Consider the following 21876-nt stretch of genomic DNA (forward strand, 5'->3'; position numbering starts at 1 on the left):
AATTTTTGGTGGGGGAATTCCCTGGTGGTCCAGTGATTAGGACTCTGAGCTTCCAATGCCAGGGGCCCAGGTTCGATCCTGGTCAGGGAACTAAGATCCCGCAAGCTGTTCAGCATGGCCAAAAATTTTTTTGAAAAAAGAATTTTTGGTGAAAGAGGTATCATTTCAGATGCAGAGGAACCTAAAAGCTCAGAGCTTCTTTTGAGAACAGTTTGGAACATAAGGCTCTCTAGGGGTAGAGTGGTAGGTGGAAAGGTAAGTTGAACCAGATTTTTCGAAGTATTGAGTACCGTGCTAAGGAGATTGGCCTTCATTCTCTGAACATTATGAAACTTTGTAAACTTACTAAGTTTCCAAAGTGTGATGTTGGAAAGTTATCACAAGCAGCAGAATGGATTGGGTGGAGGAGATGAGGGATGTTAACTAGTAGTCCAATGTAGTAGTCTAGGCAAGAGATAATGAGGACTTCTACAGGACAGTGGGAGTGGAAAGGGACACATTTCAGAAATTTGCTGGTAGAATTTGAGCTGTGAGAGAAAGAAAGAAATTGTAGATTACTTCAAGATTTTTTTTTTTAATTTTTATTTATTTATTTTTATTTTTGGCTGTGTTGGGTCTTCGTTTCTGTGCGAGGGCTTTCTCTAGTTGCGGCGAGCAGGGGCCACTCTTCATCGCGGTGCGCGGGCCTTTCACCGTCGCGGCCTCTCTTGTTGTGGGGCACAGGCTCCAGACACGCAGGCTCAGTAGTTGTGGCTCACGGGCCTAGTTGCTCTGCGGCATGTGGGATCTTCCCAGACCAGGGTTCGAACCCGTGTCCCCTGCATTGGCGGGTAGATTCTCAACCACTGCGCCACCAGGGAAGCCCTACTTCAAGATTTTTAATGAAAGGTACGGGGCTTTAGGGAACATACGAGAATCTGAGAGACTGGTTGGATGGGGCGGGGGGCAGTGCATGAATAGGGAACCAGGAAGAGGGAAAACTTGGAGATTAGACTATAATGAGTACTCTTTTAAGATTTTTCTAGGGCTTCCCTGGTGGCTCAGTGGTTGAGAGTCCACCTGCCGGTGCAGGGGACACGGGTTCGTGCCCCTGTCCGGGAAGATCCCACATGCCGCGGAGCGGCTAGGCCCATGAGCCATGGCCGCTGAGCCTGCGTGTCCGGAGCCTGTGCTCCGCAGTGGGAGAGGCCACAACAGTGAGAGGCCTGCGTACCGCAAAAAAAAAAAAAAGATTTTTCTAATGTGGGGTTAGCAGAATCTCTGTGTAAGGATATGATGTAGGCAATTGGAATTAGGATCTAAGGTTCAGGAAAGAGCTTAGAGAGAGATTTGTGAGTCACTTACGTAAAGGTGGGCATTGAAGCCATGGCAGTAGATAAGGAAATTAGATGGGATGTTCCTTCATGGGGTCCCTGATGCAGCAAGTAGTAAAGTCAAAGAGCTAGCTGCTTCTCACCTTTGCCTTTAGATATACCATTCATGCCAGACAGAGTCATCTTTTGTGTCCTTTGTATCATGAGTTGCTGACCCCAAAACAGGTGAGGAGATGATATTTGGATGGGTTTGGAGTGAAGAATTTTCAAAATGTATTTTCAGAGCTTTTACAGAATCATATGATGGTATATTGTACTCCAGTAAATTGTGCATGTTCAAAGGAACTCCTTCCTGAGTTAATATTTAGTTGACTTTGTATAATATAGTAGTGTTTGACAAAGTATGATGAGAGGGTTACTTACAACAAAATTATCAAATATACTTATAAAATTTGGGAAAGCTAGGCCTTATTGTAGATCAGCTGAACCTGAATCTTTGGGAGTGAGGCCAGATTCCTCTTTAATGTCCCCAAATTTGAAAATCACTGATATACGTGATGAAATTGCCACTTTATTAAGTTTAAAAACGGGGTCCTTTTGAGATTGCCATTTTGATATCAGAGAATAAAGGAGGCATTAACTTCTCATTTGTAATCTTAAAAGAAATGCTAACTTAAATTAACCTTTCTTTCAGTTGAGTGTGCGAGGGAAAAATAAAAAAGAGAAACTTGAAGATTTCTTTAAAAACATGGTTAAATCAGCAGATGGAGTAATTGTTTCTGGAGTAAAGGTAAGACTATTTAATTAACAGAGGTTTGAGAATTTACTTCTTCTAAGAGGGAGATAGATTGAGATTTCAGATATGCGGAAGATTATATTAGAGTAAAAGAGAAGTTTGGATAGTAGACTTCTTAGGCCTGGGAAACTGGGCCCCTCGCCCTGGGTTCCTCAAGAGCTCCCTTCTCTAAGGGGTAGTAGGTCTGCAGGTCCAAGTGGATTTGCCCACCCAGAGCCCATGCCCCTTTCCTCCAAACCAGACCATTCTCCAGGTATCTAGAATCCCGTATTTCCTTGCCCAAATCCCAAGCCTTCTTTCAGGTCCTGCACGGGCTTTTTCCTTAAGTTCATCTGCCAGTGGGTAGACTGGGCTGCTGGTGGCTGTCCTCCACAGGTGGTCAAGGAGTAGAGGGAAGGCACAGGGCAGAAAGTCAGTGTGCAGGGTGGAATGAACGTCCAGCCACGTGCACGTGAGGTCCCTCTGGGTTCCTTACAGAGTCACAGGGTGGGGCACAGAGGGTCTGCCTCCATTTGTACACTTATCCAGTTGGTCTTACAAATGTTAGGGGCAGACCTGGGTTCAGATTTGGAGTTAGAAGAGCTCAGTTGAGGTTTTGGTTTCGTCTCATAGTAGCTACAGGACCTTGGAAAAAGTCACTTTCTTTCTCTGAACCTCAGTTTTCCCATTTTCAAAATTTGGTCAGTAATGCCACCTAGCTCACAGGATTGTTAGAAAGATTGAATGAGATGATATGTGTGAATATACTTACAAAGTTAATTATTTACCAAGGTAACACCTAAATTTTTCTTAATGATTTCTGAAAATGGTACAAAAATGGATTTTTCTGAAAACTCTAACCATTAAAATATAAGAGATAAATGTTTATATTACATTATTAAGTAAATACTAATAAGAGATAAATAATGCTTTGTCATCATTGCCTGTTTTTATAAATACATCTATAGTAAAACTTGGGTGTAAAGTGCTATTTGATTTATACTTTAATTTTGCAGAGACAGATCATTTGATATTAATTAAATTATTTGATATTAATTATAATTAATGTTGAACTTTTTTTTTTCTTATTTATTTATTTAGGCTGTGCTGGGTCTTAGTTGCAGCACACAGGATCTTCACTGTGGCATGTGGGATCTTTAGTTGCAACATGCAGACTTCTTAGTTGCAGCATGCATGCGGGATCTAGATCCCTGACCAGGGATCAAACCCCGGCCCCAAGTCTTACCCACTGTACCACCGGGGAAGTCCCTGAATTGTTTTCTTTTTTTTTTTTTTTTTTTTTTTTCTCCTCGGTACGCGGGCCTCTCACTGTTGTGGCCTCTCCCGTTGCGGAGCGCAGGCTCAGCGGCCATGGCTCACGGGCCCAGCTGCTCCGCGGCATGTGGGATCTTCCCGGACCGGGGCACGAACCCGTGTCCCCTGCATCGGCAGGCGGACTCTCAACTGCGCCACCAGGGAAGCCCACTGAATTGTTTTTTAACATTAAGTATAAACCACTATATTGATTATGATTTTGATAATTTTATTGAAGTAATAGCTGACATTTTTTGAACATTTACAGTGTGGTGTTTGGTATCCCACATTTCATTAATCTTCATTAATCTTCATTAATCTTTCATTAATCTTCTGCAAGTTAGTTTAGCTCCATTTTTACATTTAAGAAAACTGGTACACATGAATTAGCAGATTTTAAATGACATTTTATCAGTACTAACTTCTGCTTCTGTGTACTGTTGATGTCGGTCTCAAATTACATCATTTCAGCTGGTGCTTTTTCAATAAACAATTGCTGTTTTAGAAGGGAGGAAAGTACTGTTAATAGTTTTTACTTTTAAAGTATTTCTAGTTTTGTTCCAGAAAAGATTGAAAACAGTGTTTAATATGAAAATTGCTCCCAGATAGCTCGTTTGGCCAGGTTCCCTAAAGCAGTCAAAGAGGGCCCTAATGACTAAGGGATTCAGGAACAGCATTCAGGAATGGCCCATAGAATGCATAACAGACCAAGAGAAACAGATTTTCACTTGTCTGCCAGGCTTCTTTCCCTTTTTTCTCAAAAGCAAATGATCACTCCCACTGGCAGAAGTATATCTGTTGGAGAACAGGATTGTAGAGGCGGAGCACAAGTAGGAACACATTTGAGTACAACACGTGAGTCTCAACCATAATGGGGAGCTCTAAGCCTTCAGCTGCAAAACTAGAAGATTTCTTACTTGATAGATAGAAACACATGTTTTTAAAGTCTGAACTTGTTGATGAAATCAATATAATGTCTGATTATTAGAGGATAGCTCTGCTGTTTTACTGATGATCTTTTATGATTATAAGGATAACAAAGTGATTTATGTGTTAGACTAAAGCAAGTAAGTGAAAAAAACTCATATTTTCTTTTGATCCCATAGGATGTAGATGATTTCTTTGAGCATGAACGAACATTCCTTTTAGAATATCATAACCGAGTTAAGGATGCATCTGCTAAATCTGATAGAATGACAAGATCCCACAAAAGTAAGGTTTTTCTCTGTGGCTAAAGTTTATATTGTTTAATGGAATATTTATAAAGTTATTATGTTATTTACAGTTTGTAAAAGTCTTGATATAGGGCAGTGGTTCTCAAACTGTGGTCTCTGAAGCTTTGATCCTAAGGCCCTTTTAAGCAAGTCTGTGAGGTCAAAACTACTTTCATAATAAAACTGATGCTTTTTGTCTTTTTCACCATGTTGACATTTACACCGATGTTGCAAACGCTGTGGTGGATAAACTGCTGGTGCTTTAGCACAAATCACGGCAGTGGCACCAAACTAATAGTCTTTGTATTCTTTCCCACAGCGCATTTGCAATTTAAAATTTCGTTTAAGAATGTCCTTGATGGTATAGCACAGGGGAGCTATTATATTCAGTATTCTGTAATAACCTACAGGGGAAAAGAATCTGAAAAAGAATGGATACATGTATATGTGTAACTAATCACTTTGCTGTATACTTGAAACTAACACAATATTGTAAATCAACTATATTCCAGTATAAAATAAAAATTAAATTTAAATTTAAAAAAAAAGAATGTCCTTGATGAAGCAGTGAAACTTATTACTTGTGGAAAGTCTCCTCCCTTGAGTATACTTTTTTTAATATTCTGAGTGATGAAATGGGAGGTATGCATAAAGCACTTTGCATATGGATGTATGATGGTTCTCTCTAGAAAAGCATTTTAGTGAATGAGTTGCAACTGAACTAGCTGCTTTTTTTCATAAAATACCATTTTTACTTGAAAGAACAACTGACAAACTATGATTATTGAAACTTGAGTATTTGGTAGACATTTTATTAAAAATTAATTAAATGGGCCTGACACTTCATGGAAAACAGCTGACAGTGTTTGTTGACAATGATAAAGGTCAGGCTTTCCAGCAATAATTAGAATTTTGGAAAACTTGTATCAGTCACCATGAGCTTGCTTTTCAATAATTAAAGACTTAATCTGAGGAGATTGATGATAATATTAGTGTGATATTTTTGATATTATATACTGAAGTGTGTCAACATTTGGAAGATCTGTGTGATTCATTGAACTAGTATTTTCTTAATGATCAAAATTATGTATGTAAAAGATCTATTTAAAGTACAAGATAGATTAAAATGGGTTTTTTTTAAAAGTTTTATATTGAGATATAATTGATATCAATAAACTGCAATGTTCAAAGTGTACAGTTGGATAAGTTTTGACATATGTATGATATCATCACCACAGTCAACATAATGAACATATCCATCACCACCAAAAGTTTCCTTGTGGCCCTTTGTAATCGCTCCCTCCTGCGCCTGTCCCCAGGCCACCACTGATCTGCTTTCTGTCTGTAGATTAGCTTGCATTTTCTAGAGTTGTATATAAATGGAATCATACAGTATGTATTCTTTATGGTCTGGCTTTGAAATTCAACAAAATTATTTTGAGATTCATCCATGTTGTATGTATCAATAGTTCATTCTTTTTATTGCTGAGTAGTATTCCATTGTATGGCTATACCACAGTTGTTTATCCATTCAGCTGTTGGTGGACATTTGGGTTGTTGCTGGCTTTTGGCCATTTGAAATAAAGCTGACATAAACCACCTGTATGTAAGTCTTTGTATGGACATATGCTTTCATTTCTCTTGGGTAATACCTAGAAGTAGAATGGCTGGGTCAAGTGTAAGTGTATAATTAATTTTTTTTTTTAAACTGCCAAACTTTTTTCCAAAATGATTGTATCACTTTACATTCCTGCCAGCTGTGGACGAGAGTTCCAGTTGCTTCACACCCTTGCCAATAAAGATAATCAGTCTTTTAAATTTTATCCATTCTGCTAGGCCAGTGTGGTTTTAATTTGCATTTCCCAATGATTGATGATATTGAACATCTTTTCTTGTATAAGTCCTCCAACTTTATTCTTCTTTATCAAAGTTATTTTGGCCCCTCTGGTTTCTTTACATTTTCATATGGATTTTAGAATCAGTTTGTCACTTTCTACAAAAATGCCTGCTGGGATTTTGATTGGGATTGTATAGAATCTGTAGATTAATTTGGGGAGGATTGACATCTTAACACTATTGGTTCTTCTGATACATGAACATGCTATATATCTCCATTTAATTAGGTCTTCTCTCAGCAATGTTTTATAGTTTCCTTTGTACAGATCTTACACATCTTTAATTAGATCCCTAATTATTTTTTGATGCTATTGTAAATGTTGTGTTTTTTACATTTCAGTCTCCAGTTGTTTTTTGCCGATATATAGAGATACATTGTATTTTCAGTGTTGAGCTAATAGCTTGCAACCTTACTAGATCAACTCAATTTTTAGCTTTATTAACTATTTTATAGATTCCTTAGGATTTTCTACATAGACGATCATCTGCTAATAAAAACAGTTACACTTCTTCCTTTCCAATTTGAATGCTGTTTATTTCTTTTCCTTGCCCCATTATACTATAGCTATACCCTCCAGTACAGTGTTGATGGAAGTGGTGAAGGCAAGCAACTTGGCCTTGTTTCTTATGGGGAAAGCATCAGTCTTAAGCCGTTAATTATGATAATAGGTGTAGATTTTTCCTAGATGCCTTTTAAGTCAGGAATGAATGTTGGATTTTGTCAAATGCTCTTTTTGCAACAATTGAGATAACCATATGGTTTTTCTTTTTTAGTCTATTAATATGGTTAATGATGTTGATTGATTTTCACATATTAAACCAACCTTATATTCTTGGGGTAAATATCACTTATATCATTAGATTTAATGTAATAGAGTACACAAAGTTCATTGATAGGATTTTAGATTCCCCACAGGAACTAACCCTTAAACTTAAACTGCTTGTTGAGTAGAGTATCCACAATTTTCTGAAAATATTAGTAAAATGCCTCCTCCTTTTCCAACGACACATCTGTTTGAGGCTAGATTTTCTCCCGATACTTGAACAAAAACAACGTATCACAGTAGAGTGAATGCAGAGCAGATAAGAGAATGGAGCTATTCTATTATTATTATTCTATTAATCCAGACGCAAAAGAGATTTGCAAAACTCTAACAGTGTCACTGTGCTCACTAATTTTAAAATATATAAATAGTTATTTTCATTTAAAATGTTATGTTAACTTATAATGGTTTATGGGACTTCCCTAGCAGTCCAGTGGTTAGGACTCCGTGCTTCCAATGCAGGGGGCACGGGTTCTATCCCTGGCCGGCAAACTAAGATCCCACATGCCCCACGGCCAAAAAAGAAAACCAAAACGTATTAATGGTTTTAATATTGTTATTTTAAAATAGTAAATATTTAAAATTTTTGTTTTACTTTTTTAAAAATACAGTACATATTGATAGATGTAACCCGCATAAACAAAAGCTCTTCAGGGTCCTCAGTAATTTCTAAGAGTGTAAAGGAGTCCTAAAACCAAAACGTTTTAGAGCCTCTGATATACAGACAGGTCCGTAGGTACCTAGAAGTACGAACCTCCGTTTTGGGGTACTGTTACATACTCTAATAGAAAGGAGGAAGTAAAGAAGTCTCAGGCCTTGTAACTTCTATTCTTGTGTCATTCTTTTGAGAGAGTTAAGAGTTCTTTTTGTATTTTATTTTCCTATATCTTTGTGATTTGCAGATTCATTCTAATGAAGTAGTAGTTCTTTGTTGCCTGTTCAGTAGTTAAGAACTATATAGTCAAAGTGTGGGAAACTTGAATTCCTTCCTAAATTCATTACTGATTTGCTTTAGAGCCTTGGGCAGTTCACATAATTAGTCTTGTGTTGGTTTCCTTGTTTATAAAATGGCATTAAGGATAAAATATCTCATACTTTCACTCCTCTGTTAAGAAAAACTTTGTCCCAACCCATCCTCTCCTGGCCCCTCCATCAGGACCCACACTACTCCCTACTCCCCACACACACCCAGAGTCACACAGTGCACCGTGAGGGCTCCAGCGGCACCCTGTGTGCCTTCCTAGGAAACCCCACACTCCACCCACCCCCACTAGGCCCTGGCCCCAGCCTGTAGGCACACCCCCTTCCCCCATAAAAGAAAAACTTTGTAAATACGAAATGGTACATACTAGTGTTGATTGTAATAATTAGGAATACCTTTAAGTTTAGATTTGATGATTTAAAAATGGAAGCCTACTATATATACTTTTTAAATTTCTTAAAAAGTTATTTAATTCATAAACATTGGCATATCTATTATGTGCCAACCATCATGTTAGACATTGATGATTTCAAGATGAAGAAAATAACAGTCTTTGCCATTAAGGAATTAATAATTTTGCAGGTGAGATAAACACTAAAAGCAAAAAATTACAATATATTGTAATTAATCCTGTCATAGAGGTGTATATTAGTGCCATGGAAGTATAAAGAACTATAGGAATCATCTGTTAAGAAAACAGAATATTAGTGATTCTTACTGATTCTGTTTATTTGACCAAGTGGAATGGTGTTTTAGGGGAGATGATAGTGATCCTGTTTTACAAAAATACGACTGTTGGGCTTCCCTGGTGGCGCAGTGGTTGAGAGTCCGCCTGCCGATGCAGGGGACATGGCTTCGTGCCCTGGTCTGGGAAGATCCCACATGCTGTGGAGTGACTGGGCCCGTGAGCCATGGCCGCTGAGCCTGCACGTCCGGAGCCTGTGCTCTGCAACGGGAGAGGCCAACAGTGAGAGGCTCGCGTACCGCAAAAAAAAAAAAAAAAAAAAAAAGACTGTTACATATAATTAATTACCTTACATATATAGTGGACCCTTGAACAACACAGGTTTGAGCTATGTGAATCCATTTATATGCGGATTTTTCTTCAGTAAATATGTAGTATTGTAAAAGTACTACACGGTCCGAGGTTGGTTGAATCTGCAGGTGCAGAACCGTGGATACAGGGGCAACTATAAAGTTAAACAGGGATTTTTCACTGCGGGGAGGCTTGGCACCCATAACCCCTGCATTGTTCAAGGGTCAACTGTAATAAAATTTTACAAAATTATAAAGTAAAAACTACTTTTTCATAATTAATTAACTTAGCCTGGATTATGAAAAATTAAGCTTTTCAACTTAATAATTTTATAAGTCACTGTGATTTATAAAATCAGGACAGTTTGTATATTTTTCGTGATCACATAATGCTGTAATAACTAAAGAGGGTAGTGTTCTCAAAGCCTAATGTTAGTTAGAATACAGGAATTTCTTGCTCCAAAAAATAATTTCAGGGTCAGCCTAAGCATAAACTATTAATGTATTCAATATTAAACACAGAAACCATTTTTGATTCCTACCTGTCAATAAACCAATCTTTAAGTGATTTTTGAGTATTATTTTTTTAACTTAACCTGTTAGGGTGTAGTGAAGAGTCTTATATATAAGTTACTGTTCATAGTCTGAAGTTTGTACTTGAAGTTTCTTTATAAAAGATATCAGGATAGAAGATTTGAGTAACAATAAGTAAGTAGTCACCAAATTTCAGCCATATCAGTTGAATGTAATTTTGTGCAAAATAAGAAAGTATAATGTAAGCATTACTGTATTGTTAGGGGATAAACACATAAAAGCCTGGTAAAAATACTACTAGTATAAGTGGGAATACAAAGTAGGCATGTCTAGGATTTCATTAATGATAGCAAACATTTGTATAGTACTGTATACACTATGTGCCAAGTTTATAGTAATGTTTACTAACTCATTTAGTTCTCCAAATAATTATGTGAATTGGGTACCATTATTATCCCTATTTCCAGATGAGGAAACCGAGGCACAGGCAGGTTAAGTGATATGCCCAAGGTCATACAGCTGGTAAATTGGGAAGCTGAGATTGGACAGTTTGGTTACAGGTCCATGCTCTTAACCATTGCACTGTGCTGTTCCTTTTCTGAAATTATAATCTTTTCTCAACAAGGGCATTGTCCTGTGGGGCAAGTCCTAGGAGGAGTACTGTGCTGACGTTGAGTACTTTGCTTCCTAGCACCCAAGGGTAGTGGTACTACCATTCATCTAGCTTCCCAAGCTCCTGCCTCAGGTCTACTGTTTGTAAATCTTACCTGTTACATTTCCTAAATATCTTCCAGCTTTGTTAGTTCCTCTCTGCTCTTAATGTTTCCACTACCTTGATCCTGACCCTCAGCATCTGACACAGCAGTTTCCTGGTTGGTCACTGTGCCTTCTGTGTCTCTCCACTATTAGTCTTTATTCAAGGCAGCAGAATTTTCTAATCTAAAATCCATATCAGGTTGATTGCACCACTACTAGGATTTTAAAATGTTTAATAACACCCATTCCCACAAGATCAGGTCCAAACTTCATCATGGCTTACAAAACCTTTCTTTCCCCCAAGATGCTTGGAAGAAAAATAAATTGATTTTTCCATCTTCAACCCTCTCCACTCCCCTCTGTACCCTGCAGTGCCATAGTCCCAGAAGGCTCTCTGAATATACTTTGCTCTTTTATGTCTCCCTGGCCTTTTTCCATGCTCTTCCCTTTATCCAGAATGCACTCTCCTCCTCTTTGCCTAGTAAAGATTTGCTCATCCTGCGAGCTCCAACTCCTATAGTGTCTGTAAATCCTTCCCTGACCTCCTCAGGTGAAATCATCTGTTTCCCCTGCTCGCGATGTTGTTTATACCTACTTCTAATATAAAATTCATCATTTTGTATTATAGTTTTTGTCATTTCTTTCACTAGACTTTGGGCATCTCATATTACATACACATTTTTTTGACAGGTAGGTATTCAGTAACTATTTTTGAATCAATGAATAAATATATTAAATTCTTAAAACTTTTTCCATAGGTGCTGCAGATGATTACAATAGAATTGGTTCTTCATTATATGCTTTAGGAACTCAGGATTCTACAGATATATGCAAGTAAGCATTCTGATTTAAAACATTAAATATAAGTAAAAGAAAATTTTTGTTGGCAGCTCAGGCACACACAATACTTCTGACCCAGCAGGCATTTTGGAATATTTTTGTCAAAACACGTTGATAATATGGAGCTTCTTTATGAACTTAGGTCAGTGTCATTTTTCTCTTCCCTTTCCCTCCTTTTTTTTTAAACCTGAGAAATAAAAAATCGACCTTAGTATATATAATTTTAACATTTACAGTGTTTCATTTGATGAAAATTTGCCAATTTGTGTGTGTGAAAGAGACAGAATTTATGTTTAAATGTTCTTAGATTTTTATAATGTTTATTATAAATAAGAAATGCTGTTTTAGAATTAGAATATATATATATACACACATATATATACACACACGTATATATATATATACACATATACATATATATACACACACATACACACATACATATATATATTTTTTGTTGGAGGCCAGATTTCAATGTACCATAAATAATCTTAGTTGCTCCTATAATGTTTAAACCCAGCTCTCTATTGAAAAATAATTCAAACACATTTTAAAAATTTTAAGTGGAAAAACTATTTTCATAGTCCATGCCTTTCTCCAAACCACATCCTTGAACTTTTCTATAGTATATCCTGTCTCAGTAGACATGTCAGATCCAGTTTTTCAGCAAATCCAGTTTTTCAGCAAAACGCTAATTAACATGCTACCTTCCCAAAGAGTTAGTTCTTAAGTATTTGATAAGAAGGAAAAACGTCAACTTTGCCATGTGTTATCTTTTATAAACCTCTCAAAGCAAGTTCTTTTTAGTAATGTGAAGTTCATAAAATTCATTTTAGCTTTCAATAGTATTTGCCCTAATCCAAATATAATGTCATCGATAATTACATATTTTACAGGATACCATTTAATAGTTTGGCATGGGGATATTTTTTTAGTTGGTGTCAGCGTTTGAGAGATGGGCTTTTTAATTAATAGTGAAAGTGGGGGCTTCACTGGTGGCCTAGTGGTAAGGACCCTGGGCTCTCACTGCAGTGGCCGGGCTCAATCCCTGGTTGCAGAAGATCCTGCAAGCTGCCCGGTGCAGCCAAAAAACAAAGTGAAAGTGAGCTATGAAGTAGAGATTGGCTGTTCCTTTGTGTTGTTTTCCAAAACAAAGCAGCTCCATTTGAAAGTATTTAAGACATAACTCTTTTGATGTCATTGCCCTGTACTTCTGTAATAATTTAAAGGTATGGTTTTATTTAATATTATGTGGCATATTACCAAAGGATATCGAGACAGATTTTTTAAGTTTTTAACATGGCTTAGACCGCCACCTTGAAATGGGAAGATTTTCTGTAATTGTATGTCAAAAGGAATCTGTTACATGGGTGGACGTACAGAGATTTTTGTTGAACTAAATGAAGTCTTCAGTGAACAAGACAAATATTGTAATGAGGTAAGAATGTTCATTATTAATCTGGTTTGGGGTATATTCTCTGAACATTTGAAATAGAAAATTATTTATGATGAAATATTTTTCCCTTCCAGGTTTTTTCTTAAAGTTTCAGAACTTTTTGATAAAACAAGAGTAAGTACTAATAATTAACCTTTGGGAGTCTAAATCTCTGCAAACGGTAGTGTTTAACTTGTTGGGCTGTGTTTAACTTTATTGAGGAAGATGAGTTATACTTCAAAAGGTTGAAGAGGCAGATTTAAATTTGGAAATAATGAGAGTTTTTCAGGAAATTTAGTTTTTGTTATGGTCTTTTGGTATATGTGTAAAAGTTCATACTCTTGATCAGAAAACGTGTTCATTGGGAGGCTGGGTTTATTTTTATGAAAGATCATTTTTTTCCTGGGGCTTTGTAAGCTAGAAGAAAATCTTAGATTCACTATAACTTTACCAAGATTATTGCTTTTGATCCCCCATGACACCCTGCTTTAAAAAAGAGTTGTATCAACGTAAGACAAAAATATAACTGCAGAAAGTTTTCATTCATAGTAGTAATAATTTAATACTGATATAGTCTTGGTTTTCAGGGGTCATGTTAATTTATGATCATTCTTTCTATCAGTTGATAGTGAAAATGTTTACTAGATTTGTAATGGTACTTAGCTGAGAGTCGTGGTGGCTAGTCCGTTGTAGAAATCAGATTTCATCATGACCTTGGCAGTTGAGTAGTGGAGACAAGTTGAAGAAAAGGAGATACTCTATCACAAAGGAAAAAGTTCTTAAATATGTAAGTAAATGTTATACTGGGGTCCATATAGCTCATTATTCTGCTTTGATATTTGTACCAGTGAGCATTTTCTGGGAAGATATAGTTGTTTTTGTGTGCGTGTTCATTTATATCAAAAGAATAGGAATCTGTCACAAACAGCCTTGTGTGTCAATTCTTTTGGAAGCAGATGTCAAGGTGGGATTAAATGTACAAGAGATTTATTGTGAAAAAAAAAGAGGAACGAGCAGGAGTAGACAGGAGGGGAGCGTTCCGATAATAGTGCAGGTCTACACCTGCAAAAGGAGAGGGAGAGGAAGGAGGACTGTGTAGGAGGAGTTTCAGACTATAGTGCAGTCCTAAGAAAGCTTTGTCCACGTCAGAGGGGAGTGCCTGAGCCAGAGCTGCCCATTAGAGGAGTTCTACATCAGGCAAGAATGGGCTGGGTGGGGAGGATGGAACATAACTTTCGTATGAACGTGGTTCCAGATCCAGAGATACTGCAGTTGGGGCTATCAGTCAACTGTGCTCCTTGCAGCAGACATTTCTCTTGGAGATCTGGGTGGCACATTTCCATAGCCCCAAAATTCTTTATTTCCTTTAGCATTTTCACATTGTTCTGGTTATTATTGCTGTGTAACAAACCATCCTAAAATCAGTAGCTTTAAACAGCAACCATTTTAGTATGCCAGTGAACTCTTTGGTTCAGGAATTCTGAAAGGGCACAGCAGGGATGGCTTGCCTCTGCTCCATGATGTCTGGGGCCTCAACAGGGAAGATATGAAGGCCGGGGCCTGGAATCATCTGAAGGCTCTTTCACTCATATGTCTGGGGGTTGATACTGGCTATCAGTAGGAACTTCTGATAGGGCTGTTGGCTGTGACACCTACATGTGGCTTTCCCATGGAGCTGCTTAGGCTTCTTCACAGCATGGTAAAGAGGTTCCAAAAGCGAGTATCCCAAATTATGGGAAGTAGAAGCTGCTAGTTTCGTTAGGCCTGGGCTTGGAAACTGGCGCAGCATCATTCCTGTATTGGGCAAGCAGTCTGAGAGCCCAGACTGAAGGGGAGAAGACACATACCCTACTTCTTAATGGAAGGAGAGAAGCCCTATTTAAAAGCACTGAACATCATCTAGCATGTCAAGAAGTTCTGTAAGTTTGTTTCTCCATAAAGAAACTTTAAGATTTTTTCAAAACTTTTTATTAAAGTGTTTATAAAAACACATAACAGAAGTGTACAGCTCAGTGAAATGTCACAGTTTAACACACTCATGTAATGAACACCCAGATCAAGAAATGGAACATTACCAGCAACTCAGATGCCCTGTTGTTCCCCTTCAGCTGCCTTCTGAGTCACCACCTCGGCTGCAAGGCTAACCACTGTCCTAGCTTCTAACAGCAAAAATAATTTTATTTTCATATTTTATGTAAATGGATTATGCAGTATATATCCTTATGTCTGGTTTCTTTTACTCAATATTACATACATAAGATTCATTGGTGTTGCATGTCGGTATAGCTCCTTCATTCTTATTGCTGTATAGTTTTCCATTGCAAAAACATACCTAATTTTATTATCTTTTCTACTGGTAGGCATTTGGATAGTTGCTAGTTTGGGGCTCTTTACAAAGAGTACTGCCAAGACCATTCTTATTTATCTTCAGCTGAACATAAGTATTCATTTCTGTTGAATGTATGTAACTAGGAGAGGAAGTGATGGCTCATAGGATATCCATGTGAAAAGCTTTTGTAGGTACTGCCAAACTGTTTCCCAAAGTGATTGTAACAACTTACATTCCCACCAGAATGAAAGTGAGCATCTCACTGCTGCACAAGTTTGTAATATTTGGTATTTTAGCTGTTCTGGTGGATGTGTAGGGTTTTTTTTATTTTAACAACAATTTCAGAGTCGCAGAAAAGTTGCAAGAATAGTACAAAGAATTCCTCTACATGTGTCACCCAGATTTTCTTAATGTTAACATTTTCTACATTACTTAAAGTTCTTTTATTCCCAGAAGTCCATGTTTATTGTTTTTTGCCCTTTGTGCACATTTCTCTCTCTCTTTTTTAAAGATAAGAATCAATTTTAACGTACCAGGACTTCCCTGGTGGTCCAATGGGTAAGACTCCACGCTCCCAATTCAAGGGGCTGGGGTTCAATCCCTGGTCTGGGAACTAGATCCCACATGCCTTAACTAAGAGTTTGCATGCCTCAAGTAAAAATCCTGCACTTGGCAAAAAAGATCCTGCATAATGCAACTAAGACCTGGCACAGCCAACTAAATAAATATTTTTAAAAAAATTTTTTAATGTACCAATACAATTATCAGTGATTCTCCATACTGTCATCAATATCTAGTATAGAAATGTTCCCAGTTGTCTCATAAATGGCTTTTTACGGTGGACTTTGTTTGAATCGGGATCCAAACAAGGTTCCCACATTGTATTTGGTTGACATAATACATTCTTCTTTATTCTCTGTCTCTCCAGACTGAATGAAGAGTTCTCATCTTTTTCTTTTTTATTTTTCTTTTTTTTTTTAAATCATCCTTGTTTTTATTTATTTATTTATTTTTGGCTGCGTTGGGTCTTGATTGCGGCACACAGGATCTTTTGTTGCGGTATGTGGGCTCTTCGTAGCGCAGGCCGGCTTCTCTCTAGTTGTAGCGCATGGGCTTCTTGCTCGTTGTGGTGCTGCGGGCTCCAGGGCATGTGGGCTTCTTTCTAGTTGTGATGCAGACTTCTCTCTAGTTGTGGCGCACGGGCTCCAGAGCGTGTGGGCTCTGTAGCTGTGGCATGTGGGCTTAGTTGCTCCGTGGCATGTGGGATCTTAGTTCCCCGCCCAGGGATTGAACCCTTGTCCCCTGCATTGGAAGGCAGATTCTTAACCACTGGACCACCAAGGAAGTCCCGAGTTCTCATCTTTTTAGTCAGACTTAATGTTTTAAAATTGTTTTCTGGTTGTCCACAGCAGAAGGATTGGTTTGAATTACCTAGTCTACTGCTGTTGCCAGCCTCTATTACTTTATAATCATGTGTACATATCAATTGCCATTGAAATGCATAGAGAGAAAAATACAGGTGAACCTGAAATATGATATTGAAACTCATTACAGCCAAGAACTTGAGTCAAATATAGAATCCTTTCATAAATTCACTAATCTGTTCATTTTTTTGTCAGTTACAAAAAAAAAACTAACAGACTAACAAAAGAGAAGGAAAGGAAACTTAGTTTAAATAGGAATTGATACTGTAGTTATTTATAACTAATATTTTTACAATAATTAAGAAAGAAAACACTGAGTATAGAATGTAAGTACTGATTAAATACCCAATTTTTTCCCCTTTTTCAGAAAATAGAAGCCCGAGTGTCAGCTGATGAGGACCTCAAACTTTCTGACCTTTTAAAATATTACTTAAGAGAATCTCAAGCTGCTAAGGTAACTATTCTTTTTTTTTAAATGGACTGCTTTACAAAAGCCATCATCTCCTTAGAGGTTGTTAGACTTAAGATTGTTAAAGATGACTTATCTCTTGATTTTAAATTACATTTTTAAGTATGATTTTTTTTTCTCCTTTTATAAATTGTAGGTCAGGGAACCCCACATAAATGTTTCCTCTATAAACTCCTGATAGAATTTGTCTAGAAATTTTTTTTAATTGAATTTGGTATATTTAGTCAGGTGAAATACCTGCAAAAACAAAAGTAAAACCCCCAAATAACAGTTGTACAGCTAAAGGATTCCTAATTTTGTCTATCTAAGTCCTCTATAGAGGGTGAGAGAGCCATAAAACAGAGAAGTATGTTTTATTTTAAGGCATCTCAAGTTTCCTTTTGGAAATCTATGTGCAAAACTAAAACTCTTACTAATCAAAAAAAAGTTTTAATAAAAACATCTAAAAAGCACTGAAAAGTTAGTGGCTCAGATACTCCAAATTCCATGCTAATTTATGAATTGAGATGTTGTACAGAAAATTCCCATCTAATCATGGGATTGCTGGGTCATATGGTAGTTCTATTTTTAGTTTTTTAAGGAACCTACATACTGCTCTCCATAGTGGCTGTATCGATTACATTCCCACCAACAGTGCAAGAGGGTTCCCTTTTCTCCACACCCTCTCCAGCATTTATTGTTTGTAGATTTTTTGATGATGGCCATTCTGACCAGTATGAGGCGATACCTCATTGTGGTTTTGATTTGCTTTTCTCTAATGATTAGTGATGTTGAGCATCCTTTCATGTGTTTGTTGGCAATCTGTATATCTTTTTTGGAGAAGTGTCTGTTTAGGACTTCTGTCCATTTTTGGATTGGGTTTTTTGGGGGTTTTTTGATATTGAGCTGCATGAGCTGATTGTATATTTTGGAGATTAATCCTTTGTCACTTGCTTCGTTTGCAAATATTTTCTTGCATTCCAGGTGTTGCCTTTTCATCTTGTTGATGGTTTCCTTTGCTGTGCAAAAGCTTTTAAGTTTCATTAGATCCCATTTTTGGTTTTATTTCCATTTCTCTAAGAGGTGGGTCAAAAAGGATCTTGCCATGATTTATGTCATAGAGTGTTCTGCGTATGTTTTCCTCTAAGAGTTTTATAGTGTCTGGCCTTACATTTAGGTCTTTAATCTATTTTGAGTTTATTTTTGTGTATGGTGTTAGGAAGTGTTCTAATTTCATTGTTTCACCTGTAGCTGTCCAGTTTTCCCAGCACCATTTATTGAAGAGGCTGTCTTTTCACCATTGTATATGTTCTTGCCTCCTTTGTCAAAGATAAAGTGACCATATGTGAGTGGGTTTATCTCTGGGCTTTCTATCCTGTTCTGTTGATCTATATTTCTGTTTTTGTGCCAGTATCATACTGTCTTGATTACTGTAGCTTTGTGGTATAGTCTGAAGTCAGGGAGCCTGATTCCTCCAGCTCCATTTTTCTTTCTCAGGATTGCCTTGGCTATTCAGGGTCTTCTGTGTTTCCATACAAATTGTAAAATTTTTTGTTCTACTTCTGTGAAAAATGCCATTGGTAGTTTGATAGGGATTGCATTGAATCTGTAGATTGCTTTGGGTAATATAGTCATTTTCATGATGTTGATTCTTCCACTCCAAGAACGTGGTATATCTCTCCATCTGTTTGTATCATCCTTGATTTCTTTCATCAGTGTCTTATAGTTTTCTGAGTACAAGTCTTTCGCCTCCTTAGGTAGGTTTATTCCTAGGTATTTTATTCTTTTTGTTGCAGTGGTAAATGGGAGTGTTTCCTTAATTTCTCTTTCAGATTTTTCATCATTAGTGTATAGGAATGCAAGAGATTTCTGTGCATTAATTTTGTATCCTGCTACTTTACCAAATTCATTGATTAGTTCTAGTGGTTTTCTGGTAGCATCTTTAGGATTCTCTGTGTATAGTATCATGTCATCTGCAAACAGTAACAGTTTTGCTTCTTCTTTTCCGATTTGGGCTCCTTTTATTTCTTTTTCTTCTCTGATTGCCGTGCCTAAAACTTCCAAAACTATGTTGAATAATAGAGGTGAGAGTGGGCTCCCTTGTCTTTTTTTTTTTTTTTAAGTGAAATGTGATTTATTTCAATGTTTTTTGTTATTTTATTATTTTTGACTGTGTTGGGTCTTCGTTTCTGTGCAAGGGCTTTCTCTAGTTGCGGCAAGCGGGGGGCCACTCTTCATCGCAGTGTGCGGGCCTCTCACTGTCGTGGCCTCTCTTGTTGCGGAGCACAGGCTCCAGACGCACAAGCTCAGTAGTTGTGGCTCACGGGCCTAGTTGCTCCACGGCATGTGGGATCTTCCCAAACCAGGGCTCGAACCCATGTCCCCTGCATTGGCAGGCAGATTCTGAACCACTGCGCCACCAGGGAAGCCCCAGCTCCCTTGTCTTGTTCCTGATCTTAGAGGAAATGGTTTCAGTTTTTCACCATTGAGAATGATGTTGGCTGTGGGTTTGTCACATATGGCCTTTATTATGTTGAGGTAGGTTCCCTCTATGCCCACTGTCTGGAGAGTTTTTATCATAAATGAGTGTTGAATTTTGTCGAAAGCTTTTTCTGCATCTGTTAAGATTATCATATGGTTTTTATCCTTTAATTTGTTACTATGGTGTATCACACTGATTTGCATATATTGAAGAATCCTTGCATTGCTGGGATAAACCCCACTTGATCATGGTGTATGAACCTTTTAATGTGCTGTTGGATTCTGTTTGCTAGTATTTTGTTGTGGATTTTTGCATCTATGTTCATCACTAACATTGGCCTGTAGGGTTTTTTTTGACATCTTTGGTTTTGGTATCAGGGTGTTTGTGACCTCGTAGAATGAGTTTGGGAGTGTTCCTTTTTCTGCTGTATTTTGGAAGAGTTTGAGAAGGATAGATGTTAGCTCTTCTCTAAATATTCGATAGAATTCACCTGTGAAGCCATCTGGTCCTGGGCTTTTGTTTGGTGGAAGTTTTTTTTTGTGTGTGTGTGGAAGATTTTTGATCAGTTTCAGTTTCAGTGCTTGTGATTGTTCTGTTCATATTTTCTATTTCTTCCTGGTTCAGTCTTGGAAGCTTGTACTTTTCTAAGAATTTGTCCATTTCTTCCAGGTTGTCCATTTTATTGGCATACAGTTGCTTGTAGTAGTCTCTCATGATGCTTTGTATTTCTGCAGTGTCAGTTGTTACTTCTCCTTTTTCATTTCTAACTCTGTTGATTTGAGTCTTCCTTTTTTTCTTGATGAATCTGGCTAATGGTTTATCAATTTTGTTTATCTTCTCAAAGAACCAGCTTTTAGTTTTATTGATCTTTGCTATTGTTTCCTTCATTTCTTTTTCATTTATTTCTTATCTAATCTTTATGAATTCTTTCCTTCTGCTAACTTTGAGGGTTTTTTTTTCTTTTCTCTAATAGCTTTAAGTGTAAGTTTAGGTTGTTTATTTGAGATTTTTCTTGTTTCTTGAGGTAGGATTGTATTGCTATAAATTTCCCTCTTAGAACTGCTTTTGCTGTATCCCATAGGTTTGGGGTCATCATGTTTTCATTGTCATTTGTTTCTAGGTATTTTTTGATTTCCTTCAGTGATTTCTTGGTTATTTAGTGATTTCTTCAGTGATTTCTTGGTTATTTAGTAGCGTATTGTTTAGCCTCCATGTGTTTGTATTTTTTACAGTTTTTTTCCTGTAATTGAAATCTAGTCTCATAGTGTTGTGGTCAGAAAAGATACTTGATACAATTTCAATTTTCTTTCAGCTGTTTTTCTTTTTCAATTTTCTTAAATTTACTGAGGCTTACCAAGGCTTGATTTTACAGAATAATTTTACTGCCCCAGAAATCCTGTGTTCCATCTAGTCACTCACCTTCCTCCTAACCTCTGTTGATTTTTTAATTGCTTTCATAGTTTTGCCTTTTCCAAAATGTCATATAGTTGGGTCTTTTCATATTGGCTTCTTCACTTAGTAATGTGCATTTAAGTTTCCTCTATGTCTTTTCATGGCTTGATAGCTCATTTCTCTTTAGCACTTAATAACATTCTGTTGCCTTGATATACCAAGTTTATTTATCCACTGACCTACTGAAGGACATCTTGGTTGCTTCTAAGTTTTGGCAATTATCAGTACAGCTGCTGTAAACATCAGTGTGCAGGTTTTTGTGTGAACATAAGTCTTCAACTCCTTTGAGTAATAAATAGCAAGGAGCACAATCACTAGATCGTATGATAAGAGTATGTTTAGTTCTAACTGTCTTCCAAAGTGCCTATATCATTGCATTCTCACCAGCAACGAATGAGAGTTCCTGTTGCTTAACATCCTCACCAGCATTTGGTATTGTCAGAATTGTAGATTTTGGCCATTCTAACAAGGTGTGTAGAGGTATGTCGCTTTAATTTGCATTTCCGTGATGACATTTGATGTGAAGAATCTTTTCACAAGCTTATTATATGCCACCTCTGTGTCTTCTTTGGTGAGGTGTCTGTCTTGAAAAAAAGGTCTATGGCCGATTCTTTACTTTGGTGGTTAAGTTTTAAGAGTTCTTTGTGTATTTTGGACAGCAGTCCTTTTTATCAAATACCTTGTAAAAAATTTTTCTTGGTCTGGTGGCTCGTCGTCTTGACACTGTCTTGCTGAGCAGACATTTTTTATTTTATTTTATTTTATTCTTTTAATTTTATTTATTTATTTATTTTTGGCTGCGTTGGGTCTTTGTTGCTGCGCG

At 37.2% G+C, this 21876-nt stretch overlaps 1 protein-coding gene across 2 annotated transcripts in view; it reads left to right on the plus strand.

The window, feature by feature from the left end:
- Positions 1 to 21876, plus strand: part of SNX6 (sorting nexin 6) — a 54954-nt gene that overhangs the window by 21592 nt on the left and 11486 nt on the right. For both annotated transcript variants that reach the window (XM_082853505.1, XM_082853504.1), the window contains 5 exons: positions 2008 to 2103; positions 4509 to 4614; positions 11402 to 11477; positions 13014 to 13053; positions 17039 to 17125. In XM_082853505.1, coding sequence (XP_082709631.1) covers positions 2008 to 2103; positions 4509 to 4614; positions 11402 to 11477; positions 13014 to 13053; positions 17039 to 17125 — 405 coding nt within the window. The remainder of the gene's footprint in view (positions 1 to 2007; positions 2104 to 4508; positions 4615 to 11401; positions 11478 to 13013; positions 13054 to 17038; positions 17126 to 21876) is intronic.

Source organism: Leucopleurus acutus, assembly GCF_964270905.1.
Source record: "Leucopleurus acutus genome assembly, chromosome: 1".
Lineage (NCBI taxonomy): Eukaryota > Metazoa > Chordata > Mammalia > Artiodactyla > Delphinidae > Leucopleurus > Leucopleurus acutus.